The 13,333-nt window shown below is 41.7% G+C and overlaps 1 protein-coding gene across 3 annotated transcripts in view; it reads left to right on the top strand.

Annotated features, from left to right (window-relative positions):
• Positions 1–13,333, top strand: part of AGL (amylo-alpha-1, 6-glucosidase, 4-alpha-glucanotransferase) — a 64,578-nt gene that overhangs the window by 35,639 nt on the left and 15,606 nt on the right. For 2 of the 3 annotated variants that reach the window (XM_018571684.1, XM_018571683.1), the window contains exons 9-17: positions 225–327; positions 2,521–2,618; positions 2,891–3,030; positions 5,120–5,307; positions 8,706–8,829; positions 9,516–9,679; positions 10,826–10,927; positions 11,063–11,218; positions 11,556–11,706. In XM_018571684.1, the coding sequence (XP_018427186.1) occupies positions 225–327; positions 2,521–2,618; positions 2,891–3,030; positions 5,120–5,307; positions 8,706–8,829; positions 9,516–9,679; positions 10,826–10,927; positions 11,063–11,218; positions 11,556–11,706 (1,226 nt within the window). Of the gene's footprint in view, positions 1–224; positions 328–2,520; positions 2,619–2,890; positions 3,031–5,119; positions 5,308–6,941; positions 7,066–8,705; positions 8,830–9,515; positions 9,680–10,825; positions 10,928–11,062; positions 11,219–11,555; positions 11,707–13,333 lie in introns of all 3 variants that reach the window. The other variant, XM_018571685.1, reaches the window with a different exon arrangement.

Here is a 13,333-nt window from a genome sequence, read left to right as displayed (position 1 = left end):
GGGGGGGGGATTTATCAAAACTGGAGCAAACAGAATTTGGAGCATTTGCCCACGGCAACCAATCAGCTTCTCTCTTCAGTTTGTTCAATTAAGATTTGAAAATGAAAGAGAGAAGCTGATTGGTTGCCATGCATACCTGCCACCGTTTTGATAAATCCCCCTCAGTGTGTGTAAATTGTATATTTTATTGTAATTAATTTGGTGTGTTTTGTTCATCACTACAGTAATGGGCCTGCTGCCATTGAGGAATGCTGTAACTGGCTCCGCAAGAGGCTTGAAGAACTGAATGCTGAGAAGCACAAACAGATGAACTTCCACCATGAACAGGTAGAATTCACATCCTTCAACCACTTAATTACTGGATTTGTTTTCTTTCCAGCATGAATTCATTGTAGTTAGGACTGTATTATTTCGTACAATATCAGTCTATATTGGAGACTGCAAAATGTTATAAATATCTGCTTCTTATATAAGGAAAATGAGGGAAATGAAATGTTGCATTTTTACTTAAACAAGGAATTTAAAAAGTTAATCCTTGCAGTGGGCTACCCCCACACTGTAAGGGTTAACTGCTCATTTTTCTGTAGGGGTGATAATTAAAAAGATATACTCATCTTATCATCAGTCTTGCGGCAATGACCACTCAATTCTCTTCCCCCTCTGGCAGTGGTATGTCCTTCAGCGTTTTCACATCTAATACACATATTTTCGCTCCCTAGTCAAACGAGCAGTTAACCCTTGTAGCCCCACTGCAAGGGTTAACTTTTCAAATTCCTGGAGTTCTTCTTTACAGAGAAAATACAGGGGCTTCTCTGACCCCCTTGTACTCACATTGCCTGTGCTGCCTCCATCGCAGCTAGCACTGAAATCACCAATGTCAGTGGCTGGGGTCAATGGGTCTGTATAATGTGATAGTACTTGGGCCTAGTGATTGGCTGCCACCCAAGCACTGTTATCGGTAAGGAGGTTACATACACCTTATATCCAGAAGTGCTAGGGGAGTGTCACCGGCTGTAATGTGGGAAGAGGCAGTGGCGAAGGTCTGTCAAGATAAATACAAGTAGGGCGAGGGACTCTCGCAGAGACGCTGTTACTTTGCTCTGAATGGGAAAGGTGGCAGTGTCTCCTTAAAAATTACTGTATTTAGTCATTCATTTTTGCCTTTTATATAACTGCTGCAATAAATCCTTACACTCCCTCCCTGGCCATACCAATTTGAGCCCCCCTGCTTGTACTTTTTTCAAAGAGAAAAAATGTAAATGTTAACCCAAAAACTTTAACTGACCCGGTAAATTAACTCCTGACCTAAACCTTAAAACTTGACCTGTCACTTAGCAACTAATAAAATCCCTTAAGCTAATGTTATCTCTAAACCGAAAAGTCGTTGCCAAACACATTTGTCTCGTTTTGGATAGTGAGGAAGGATTAGAACTTCTATCTGGTTTCTGCTTCTATCCAGTGCTCTGTTAGAGAGAAGCCCCCTTGCTTTCTGTCCTGCTTACAATGTTTTACCAAACAGGGTGTAAGAAAAGATCTGCAACAGAAGCACAGACAGAAATAAAAATATCTGATAGGGGTTCTAGCCTTCCCTTACTCGTTAGCATGGCAGGGATCTAGGGGAACCTCTCTAATAGAGACTCGAACAGCAGTATCAAACAGACAGGTGTTCTACTCCTTCACCACTCCATCCAAACCTAAGGAAAAAAGTTATGGCTAAACATACACGTTAATGTTAACCGCTAAACCTTGACCTTAACCCTAACTGTAGCCTAAGTATAAAGTGCAGCCGCCTCAGGGCGCTATGCAGTGCTGGAGTTATTAAAGGAGAACTATGGGGTCAGGGCTTTCCCCCATAGTTCTCCTTAGGGTAACGGGAGGACACATACTAGCGTCCTCCCGTTACCCTAAGCTCAGTATACCGCAAGCTACAGCTCGCGGTATACTGAGACGCCGGAGCGGATCCCGACATCGATGTCGAGATCCGCCCAGCTGCGTGAGTGACAGCTGGCTCTGCCTATCTAGAGGAAGAGCCAGCTGTATGCGCCCCCTCCCACGTCCGATCCGCCAGTCAGCGCTGGCGGATCGGAGCGGGGAGGAGGGAATCGAGCCCCACCCCCTGTCACGGCAGAGAGCCGTGACAGTATCGAGAAGTGAGTGAACACCGGTATATGTTCGCTCACCTCCCGATCTACTGAGCCGACCTGTGACAGTCTCATTGTCACAGGTGGGCTAGAACTATGAGGTGAGTGAGAAGCACTTTACACTAACACTTTAAGTGTTAGGTATTAGGTTAAAGTGACTCTGTCACCACAAAAGGTGTTATCAGATATAAACTGTGCATACCTGCAGCAGAACCTGCATGTCCTCTCTACTATGCCTGAATACCTCTGTGAATCTAGTGATATTATGACGTTGCCAAAAGGCCACTGTTGGCATGCAGTATACCCTACCACAGCTTGATGAATCAGGCTCAGAATGTGCATGCCATGTACTACAATATCTCATTTTTCTTTTTTTCAGGCAGTAAATTGCATTTTGGGCACCATCACCTATGATCGTCTAGCAAATCATGGCCCAAAGCTTGGAGCCATAACGAAGAAGGATCCTATAGTCACCAGGTAAACAATCCTTTTATTCATCTTTTCTGAAAGATTCACATATTCAGAAGCCATAATTTATATTGAGTAAAATTGAGTAACATATATCCATCAAGTTTAAATATGCATTTATTTACTTCACATCTTTGGAACCGTCGAAGTAAAAGATAAGGACATGATGTTGTAAATACCTAATTTCATGAGATGAGCTTAAATAAATGTTTGAATAACAAAGCTTTGAAATTTTGGCATAGATACGTTTTTCCGTCATTGCATATCGATGTTGTTTGCAGTTACTTCACTTTCCCATTTGGAGCAATGTCTTTGGAAGAGGAGGAACCACTAATGCACCAGCAAGACAAAGCATGCCACTTCTTGGCTCACAATGGCTGGGTCATGGGGGACGACCCTCTGAAAAATTTTGCTGGTCCAGGTACTTAGTTTATTTTCTAGAAAAAAAAAAAAAACTTTTGCAGTTTATACCGTTTTTTAATGTGCGTCCCAGTCGAGCAGATTTACCATGTTTTGCTTGATTATATAGTCTCTAGCCATGTTGCTGATAAAAGATAAATACATGTTAGCATCAACCCAATCTCCAAGATGTCAGATTCTAAAGGTTATGAGGTATTGTCCGCATGGCTTATTACAGTACATGTAGAACTGAAGAGTTCTTCATTAACACGGGGTTATGTGTAGCTAAGCAGTCCTCATACTCTGTCCCCAGGCAAGTACTCTCAGACACACCAGCCCTTCTACTAAATGCCAGAGTTGACAGGTTGCTGGTCTGGCCAATGGAACAGGAGGGCAACAGGTATAGAAGAACATTGGACTACCTAGCATTGTTTAATTCTATAACACGACTATGTGTACTGTATATATTCAGGACCTCATCTTTAGGAATGTTTACTAATAATGTTATAAGTGAAAAGACGAGAATCCTGTCATCTGAAAGGCTCCAATCCTCATAATGCATTTTTAGACAACACTCCTCTCCATACAGTTTGCTGCACAGGGGTCAGTGTAGTGGATAAACAATAAACTTTGCATGTGGTGTAACATTAATACACAGAAATATACTTTCAAAACTTTGCTTAATGTTTGAGATGAACCACTCATCAAAAGTATTTTCATTTCCTTCTGCCCTCTCTGGGATCCCTGGTACAGGGTGCCTAGTGTACTTTGTGTTCTAGACTTTTGTGCAGAGTGCAAATTTGTTGTTCTCTGTTTTTCCTCTGTCATCCTAAAAGTCAAAGCCGACTTTGCTGTCATGTTTCTGCTGTGCTTACAGCATTCTCTGCCAGCACTGATCTGTTAAATTGTTTACCAGAGGAATTCTAACAGAGAAGATTGTACAAACACCGGGAAATAGCCAACATTCAAATAAGTCAGTTCATTACTACTCAATATTACAGAGTACAAACGGAATTGAGAGGAGTCCTATTCACCTGTACATCAGGACTCATGTATATCCTGCACCTTTTGGGTGCCTGCTGTGGGATCATTTTATCAAAATTATTAAAGATTTCTGAAGGTCGCTTTGGTTTAACATGTACCTTTAGTACTTATGAACTCACATGAGCTTTTTTTTTTAATCAGATTTTTTTAAAGTTGTAGTTGAAGTGTTTTCTGATTCCTACGCACATTTCCTGGTTCCTGAAGTTTTGATTATAATGAAGTTTGAATTTCTTTTTAGTTTCTGCTCAATCAGTTAATGCATTTTCTGCATATTGTTGAGTCATGTATGCAAGTTTAACTGATCTTAGAAGTGTTTTTGGCAGCCCGATTGCCTTAAGCCATTAAAATATATTGTATGCTATGATTACTTGCTTAAATATGTGTTTTGGTGCCTCTGAATAATGTTTCCAAGTAGCAGTTGGGTAGACTCCACTTTCTGGAAACATATACTGTATACCAGCAAATGCCATGCTGTAGAACTCAAGTGTCTTGGCCAGTCTGTAATGTGTGAGGTGATAGGGTCATTGACTGGCCACTTCGGTAGACCACTCTTTAGACCCCACCCCCCACCCCCCCCCAACAGTAAAAAAAATTCTAATTAAATAAGAAATGATAGAAAATAAATACAAAATAGTACAAAATTAAAAAAAATCCTGGAGGCAGGGCGCTGGGTGATGTCACACGCCTGTTGGGGGGGCAAACTTTTTTTTTCTTGCCTCGGGCGCAAAAGGAGGTAGCTACAGCTATGCTCCCGCGATGCTCGTGTGGCTGCCGGCTGAATTTGTTAGACGCCGCAGACGGAAAGGGGCAGGACAACTCTCCCCGTGTGCAACGTCGGCCACATTAGTACTCGCGAGTCGCAAAAATCTCAAAAAGAGCGAGCATTTAAAATGTGAAAACCATGTCAAAATGACCGTAGTAATATTTCAAAATATGTGCCTACTAAAAATACATACTTTCCCTGTAAAGTTTACATTTTGAGCTGCATGTGTTTAACCAGCTGACCTTTTTCTAATACATTTTGCATACGGTGGGAAGCCATACCCTCATTATTCTACTTGTTCCAGATTCCAATGTGTACCTGCGCAGGGAACTGATCTGCTGGGGGGACAGCGTAAAGCTGAGGTATGGTGACAAGCCATCAGACTGTCCCTACCTATGGGAACATATGAAGAAGTATACTGAGATCACTGCTAAGCATTTTCATGGAGTGCGCCTTGACAATTGCCACTCCACCCCAATTCACGTGGCAGAGGTGAGCAACGCCATAACACCTTCTGATTAAATAATAAGTGATTTACTGTTTTTGTAAATGCACACATATGAATGGAAATATTTCAGTGATGTGGTTCAGAGAATAATAGTGCACTTGAAACCATGTCTGTAAAAGAAAATATTTCATGAAATTTAGAGTGGAACTCCAGCTAAAATTTGTGTTTCTTTTGGACAGAGTTGAGAAGAGATAGGACCTCTTTGTAGTTTTTATTGTTGTCTGTGTCCTTGTTGGGGAGATTTCTACTAACGTCTGTCATGTTAGTGGGGTAGAAAGTGAGGAGGATCTACCTAATTGGACTACTGACTGTAATAAAATCATGAATTACAAAAAGTTAAGTAATGCAAAGGTTCTAAATAATGCCTGCTCTACTAAAAAGAAAAGCATTTTTCTTGTCTTATTGTTCCTTTTCCGTCACCAGGTGAGAAGGGAGCATGGAGCCAGCTTCCCGGCTAATCAGGAAGCCGGGCGGCTAGTAATGACTCACCGCCTGGCTTCCTGATACCGGAAGTTCTGGTATTGGGATAAGTATCGGGAGCATTTGGGTGACTATGAGTACTCGCCCAAATACTTGGTATCGACACCGATACTAGTATCTGTATCGGTGCATCCATACTATAAATAACAATGTATACTGTTATTTGTCATAAACATCTACTGAGGGATATTCACTATCCATATTAGAGGTGCACCAAAATCAAAATGTCAAAAGCGAAACGAAACCGAAATGAAAATAAATGTCACGTCAAAACCAAAAATGTTTTTTATTCTAACTTCAATTTTTTAAAATATTTTATTTTTTATAAACTTTTTTATTTATGTATTTTTATGAAATATTGTAATGTTTTACTTTTAGGGGCTTCGGGGAAATATTAGGGGTCTAAACAATTGCCATTCATTCATAATTGATAGTAAACATACTATGTGCTCAATTATTTACAAACACTCAGTGATCGCTGAGTGTTTGTACCGCTCTTCTTCCTGATAGCTGTCACAGGAGGCTGAGCGAGCGGAGCTCAGCCTCCTATGACAGCACTGCAAGCTATCTCCGCCCACACTGCTCTCCCAAACTATGACAGAATGCTGAGCTGGGAGGAGAGACGCTAGCAGCTCACAGCGCTCGGCCGCCTGTGGCAGTTTCTCTCCTCCCTGCTGGGACACAGAGCAGCGCCCAGTGGGGAGGAGAGAAAGAATGGATGTGCCGCTGTATCGGCTAGAAAATGGAACTTTCGGCATCATGCCAAAAGTGCAATTTTCTGCCGATATGTTTTGGTGGCCGATCTATCGGTGCATCCCTAATCCATATATTGCACTTTTGTTGCTAATGATTCTTAATTTTTGCAAATCATAAATAACCTACCTGCAAGTTTTATGGGCTGGTCATTCAGTCATGTATGTTGAGCGATTTCTTGTGTGTGAGGAGAATACATTAACACTCAGTTTTTTCATTATTGCAACTGTAAATGTGGTATTATTTGTATGTTGATAGTCCAGTGATGTTGGGAGGGTACGTGACTTTATGCACATTAATATAATTTGTATAGTACTCACTTTAAGTCTGTGATGTGCACATCTATATGAGAAACAATGTTACACACAGCACTTTGTATCTGTAGGAAATGCTGGCCGTAGCCCGGTCAGTGAGGCCCAATCTTTATGTGATTGCTGAGCTGTTCACAGGCAGTGAATATATCGACAATGTGTTTGTAAACCGCCTGGGGATAACCAGCCTCATTCGAGGTATCTGCTATGTGAAGCTGCTCTAATGTACTTTAATGCTGCGGTCAAATACTAAACGCTGCCATTGTTTTTCTCTCTCCCTCTTAACTCCTTTCCATCTCGATTTCTCCATCTTTCCTGCCTGAATATAACTTCCTGCTGTGCATCCTCTGCATGTGTTTGGGCTTCACTCTCTGCACTGAACACCTTCCCCCCCATGCTCTATTAACCTCTACTTCATTTATTTCCTTCATTGCTGTAATTGCCATCTATTCTCTATTCCTGTCACATTCCACCTCCCCATACTCATCTTTGTTCCTTTTTCTGCTTCTTCTTCATCACTTTTCCTGCTATGTCATCCTACTCAAATTGTTTCATCTTATTCCCAACGTTCTATTGTCTTTGTCTGGGGTTTTTTTCTTACCTATCTCATTTTCATTTTGAATTTTGGTCCCTACACCTTTCTCACATCTCTGCCCTTTACCAATCTCCCTCTATAACAACTTGTATTCTTTACTCACTATCTCCTGATTTAATCTGCTCTGTTTACTTCCCTACTCCTGAATTCCTGTACTCTGTTCTTTCCTCTCCCTCTCTCTTTATAACCACTTGTACTCTTTACTTCCCATCTCCTGGTTTCTTCTATTCTGTGTTGTCTACTCCTCTCTTTCTATCAATGTGTCCTTTTTTCTCTGTTCTATGCTGTCTTCTCCTTCTCTCTCTATAACCACCTGTACTTTACTCACCATCTCCTGATTGTCTCTACTATGTGCTTTCTTCTCCTCTTTTTCTAACATCTTGTACTGTTTACTCACCAACTCCTGGTGTCCTCTGTTCTGTGTTTTCTTTATCCTCTCTCTGTATAACCACCTGTACTCTACTTACCATCTCCTGATTGTCTCTACTCTGTGTTTTTGAATCACTTGTACTCTACTCACCATCTCCTGATTGTCTCTACTCTGTGCTTTCTTCTTCTTTTCTTTATAATCCCCTGTACTATTTACTGACCATCTCCTGGTTTCCTCTGTTCTGTGCTTTCTTCACCTTCTCTCTCTTTATAACCACCTGTACTCTTTACTCACCATCTCCTGATTGTCTCTACCCCATGCTTTCTTCTCATTTTCTTTATAACCACCTCTATTATTTACTCATCAACTCCTGGTGTCATCTGTTCTGTGCTTGTTTCTCATTCTCTCTTTTGAACTACTTGTACTTTTACATCCCTTGCCTGGGTTTCCTGGGCTCTGTGCTGTCTACTTCTTCTCTTTTTCTAATCATTTGTACTTTTTACTCCCCATTTCTTGGTTTCCTCTGCCAAGTGCTTTCCTCTCCTTCTCACTTTCTATGTACTTGTAATTTTTACTCCCCATCTCCTGTTTCCTCTGCTCTGTTCTTTTCTCTCCTTCTCATGTTCTATCTACTTGTTTGTTTTACTCCCAATCTCTTGTTTTTCTCTGCTCTGTGCTTTCTTCTCTTTCTCTCTTTCTAACCACTTGTACGCTTTACTCCCCATCTCCTGGTTTCATCTGCTCTGTGCTGTCGACACTTTCTCTCTTTCTAACCACTTGTACTTTTTACTTCCCATCTCCGGGTTCCCTCTTCTCTGTGCTATCTTTCCTCTACTTGTGTCTCCTGCTCTCTCCTGGCTGTGCTGTTTGTAGTACTTACTGGATGCTGCGAGGAAGTTGCGTCCGGACTTGTATGTGGTGGCTGAACTTTTCACTGGGAGTGAGGAGCTGGACAATGTGTTTGTCACTAGGCTGGGCATTAGCTCTCTCATAAGAGGTAGGCGCTTGTTTTTTGCATGCATTAACTCTGCACCAACTCCTGCTTTTCTAACAGGATAATTCTAATTTGAATATTATGCATGCTTATTCAAAACAAATTTGCCTTCACAAAATCCTCACACAAGTTGAATTCAGTATATATTGTATATAGAATGACTAAACTCCTGCAACTCATTTTTTAGATTTGTCTAAAGCAGTAAATTGTTAGAACCTTCATCAGTGTCTTTCTGTGTCCCCATTGGAGAGAACTACCCTCACTTCCTGTTCTAGAAAAAGGAGTCACAAGGTTAGAAAGTGATGGGATAGTTCTGTAATGAGAACAGAGACCAAACATTATGACACTTGACACTTGAACCCTTTAATAATTTGTTAAGGCAACAGCGTTATTTTATAAAACACACACTATGGCCTTTGAAGTTAAAGTCTGAAATGAGAGCACTGACATTTCCACATCCTTAAGTTAATATGATAAAGCTTCCTTGTAGTATTGTGACAGTAATTACAACATCAAACAATTGTTACAGCACTGCAAGTGCTCAAATGTTGTTAAATGTAGTGATATTTATAAAGAATTCTGCATAGTATTAAAAAAAATAAAATCACATATTATTATGTTACACTTACTATTGTCATATGATAAAGATTGCATTGTAATTATACCTGTGCTTTCGTGCTTCCCATCAGAGGCCATGAGTGCATACAACAGCCACGAAGAAGGACGACTCGTGTATCGTTATGGTGGAGAGCCTGTGGGATCCTTTGTACAACCCAGCCTAAGGCCACTGGTTCCTGGAATTGCCCATGCACTGTTTATGGATGTTACACATGACAATGAAAGTCCAATAGCAGTAAGGACACTTTAAAATAAAGGAGTAGTCATAAAACTGATCTCTATTTTACAAATAGAGGCCTAAAGAGGGTTTCCAGTAATCATGTAGTCATTTGGAGGGGTCATCTCCTCTTAAAGCTTCAGGATTGTCAAGGAGCTCCATCACTTGCAGTACAACTTGCTAGCGAAATCTGGTTTTGCACCTGACCTTTCAGACATATTATTTCTTTGTAGTTATAAGTATATTGGGGTGGTCAGAATTTCAGTCCCTTGAGCTACATAAACATTTTGAAAGGCCTATAGTAAAGGAAGAATCTGGCTGCACTCTGTTCCACAGTGAATCAGTTTATTGAAAATTCGTCAGTGACACTGAGTCGCAGGTCGGCCCCCCTCACATGTTTCACCCAATCCTAGGCTTAGTTATAGAGACTCTGGGAGAAATGTCAGAGGGGATTTTCAATAAACTGATTCAGGATGGAAAGGAGTGCGGCTGGATTTTTCCTTTACTATTTACTTGTTTAGTTTCAGACGGCACACGCTCCTGCCGTTGAGCACCCAGCTTTTGCCCTTGCTAAAGCTTTGGAGTAGTGGTGCTTTTATTCCTATGTTTTTAAAGGCCTGACTGCAATAAGGAATAGAGGATGTTCTGTGTTGAACACTTTCTCCGAGTTTAGATTTCACATGTGGTTCATTAAACAGATATCAGGGTAGAAGCTGCATGGTACAACTTTGCTTAGCAATCTGGTGCTACTGTGCCAGGAAAATTAGTTCCCCTTCAAGGATGAACTCCAGGCAAATAGCTTCATTTACAGATAAAATACATATAAGGAGGATTTGCATTTGTAAGGATCTAGACTATGCAGGGGAAGCTTATCTCTGAATAAGCTGATATCACTCTATTCTCTCCTCTTGTCAGTACACACCTTACACCGCAGCACAACTGACTCGCTCCTTCTGCTGCCTCTCTTTCTCCCTCAGTCTGAGTTCTGCCGTACCGGGACTACAAGAGGCTGATATCAACTCTATAAGTGGTTTTAATGAGAAAACCTGTGTTCATTGGCTTATCAGTTCTTTAAAACCATGTGTCATAGGAACTTTGTACCGTACGGTGTGTCAGAAGAAGAATTTTCCATAATATAATATTGACATGCTTTCTCTTTTGCAGCATCGATCTGCTTATGATTTGTTACCCAGTTCTGCCATTGTGTCCATGGCTTGCTGTGCTACAGGGGGTACTCGGGGGTATGATGAACTGGTTCCCCATCAGGTTAGCTGTGATTTTTTCCATTTATGCAATATATATTTTACTGTGATGAGTATTTGTTTCATTAATGTACCCAAATATTACTGGCTAGTTGTTAAATATTGAAGTTCAGAATGAAAGACTGCTTCTTCATGGCAGATCTCAGTGGTAACAGAGGAGAGATTCTACACCAAGTGGAACCCAAATCTAAATGGTCCTAGTTCGTCTGAAGTAAATGGACAGAGTGGGATCATCATAGGCAAGAAAGCTGTGAACAGACTTCACCAAGAACTGGCAGCCCGCGGATTCATTCAGGTAATTTTTGTTCTGGGTCCACAGTTCTCCTACATATTTGTGTCACACATCCTGAGTCTTAGAATGTGTTCACCATCTTCATGTATTCTGAATCTGTTTGTCCTGTTCATCAATGTACACTACCAATGTGATTATTGACTCCATTAGTGTACCTTAACCTTAATCACCATTTGTATATGTTTGTTGCTCCAGTTGTTTAAACCTTTCCATCTTTGTGCAAGCTTTTACCATTTTTATATACTTCTCTGTATTGTATATAACCATTCAATTAAGGCGATGTAGTGTAATAAAAATATGTAATTCTAATTTCTTTGTCTGTCTGTCTGTCTTGTGTTAGGTTTATGTGGATCAGGTGGATGAGGATATTGTGGCAGTTACACGGCATTGTCCCCATACACATCAGTCAGTGGTTGCAGTATCCAGAACAGCATTTAGAGATCCCAAAACATCTTTCTACAGCAAGGAGGTTCCACAGATGTGCATCCCAGGTATCATCATAACATCCCATAAATGTACATTGTTTATATCTTGCTCTGGGCAAGTTGATTAATGGTTAGTTTTGTGTGTGTATCACAGGTTCAGACTTTACGAGTCCATTCAGACCTATGGACTGTAGTAATGGGTGGTAAAACACACGTTATTGCAATGCATGTACCACAGAGTGCTGGGTTACAGTGCTGTTCATTTTAATGACACGTCATGTGCTAAAACACATCTGCAACACACGGTAATGCATTACTGTACGTTGTGATGTACAGATAAATAGTGCAGATCCAATATGTAGGACCATTGTGGTAGGTTGGAAGCCCATACAATTCTGTAGCAATGTGCAGAAGGCAATGGGAAGATAGAATTGTCTCATACACAGGTATTAGGAGTTATGCCTGTAGATCTCAAAACTATGGATAGGGATAATGTAACACTGTCACTGCCATACCCATGTAGCCATGTCTGATTAGCCATTTGCTAACATTGTCCTATTAATGAATCTTATGTGCTGCTGTCCAGGTGGCCAGGTTATTAGGGATTGTGTAGTTGGGTGTTGCAATCAAATGCTGGCTTTTGCATTCAAATGCAGTGCTGCTCAAGTACAATAGTTCAGACCCAGCAAAAGGCTACGTCTGACCTGCTCTGCCTGCAGACATGCATATCAATAGAATGTATTGATTCCAGGGAAATGCAACACAAGCAAAGCAGGTCAAAGGAAGCCTCAGAAATGTCATTCACACTACCACACCTCTGAAGTAGATGGAAATCGGTTGACCTGAATTTGGCATGCGTTTATCATGTTAAGTGCAGGGTAAAAATGTCTGTCTATACAAGCCCTTGGTACAGTGGCGTAACTGCCAGGGGGGCGGCCGGTGTGCTGGCCCCGGGCTAAAAGATGAAGGGGGGCGCAGGCCGAAAATGGCACTTTTGGCTAAATGCCGAAAGTTCCATTTTCCTGCCGTTTTGTCCGCGCAGCCGTGATTTCTTTGTTCCCCGCTGGGCGCTGCTCTTTGTCCCAGCAGGGAGGAGAGAAAGTGACAGCCAGCCGAGCACTGCGGGAGGAGACCGCCGTGATCGTCCGGTGTCTCTCCTCCCACACGCTCAGCCGCCTATCACAGTCCGGCAGATCGGTGTGGGGGCAGAGACAGCGATGTCACAGGAAGCTGGGCTTTCCTTCCTACACTGCTCGCTCAGCCTCCTGTGACAGCGTGTGTCTGTGTCAGAGAGGAGAGCAATGTACACACACTCAGTGATCAGTGATCGCTGAGTGTTTGTAGATAATTGAGGACATGGTATGGTTACTATATCCTCAATTATGAATGAATGGGAGTGATCTATATCCCTCCTGTTCATTCATAATTGTAGTTATAGTAAACATACTATATTCTCAATGAACAGGAACACTCCGTATAGAGCAGTGGTCCCCAACCCCCGGGCCGCGGACCGGTACCGGGCCGCCCACGGAACATTAACAGGGGTGTGGAATTCGTATCGCCGGACGGCCGGGACATGTAGTTCCGGGCAAGTGCTTTTTACACTGTTTTAGCCCTGCTACGGACAAGTAGCAGGGCTGGTTTATTTTTTCTTAAATGAGCACCGAGAGCGGGGGGCGGGGAGCACCGAGAA

The sequence above is a fragment of the Nanorana parkeri genome, unplaced genomic scaffold, assembly GCF_000935625.1.
Source record: "Nanorana parkeri isolate BGI_ZX_2015 unplaced genomic scaffold, ASM93562v1 scaffold1809, whole genome shotgun sequence".
Taxonomy (NCBI): domain Eukaryota; kingdom Metazoa; phylum Chordata; class Amphibia; order Anura; family Dicroglossidae; genus Nanorana; species Nanorana parkeri.
Note: the sequence above shows the minus strand (reverse complement) of the source record. Positions and strands in the feature narration are given on the sequence as shown.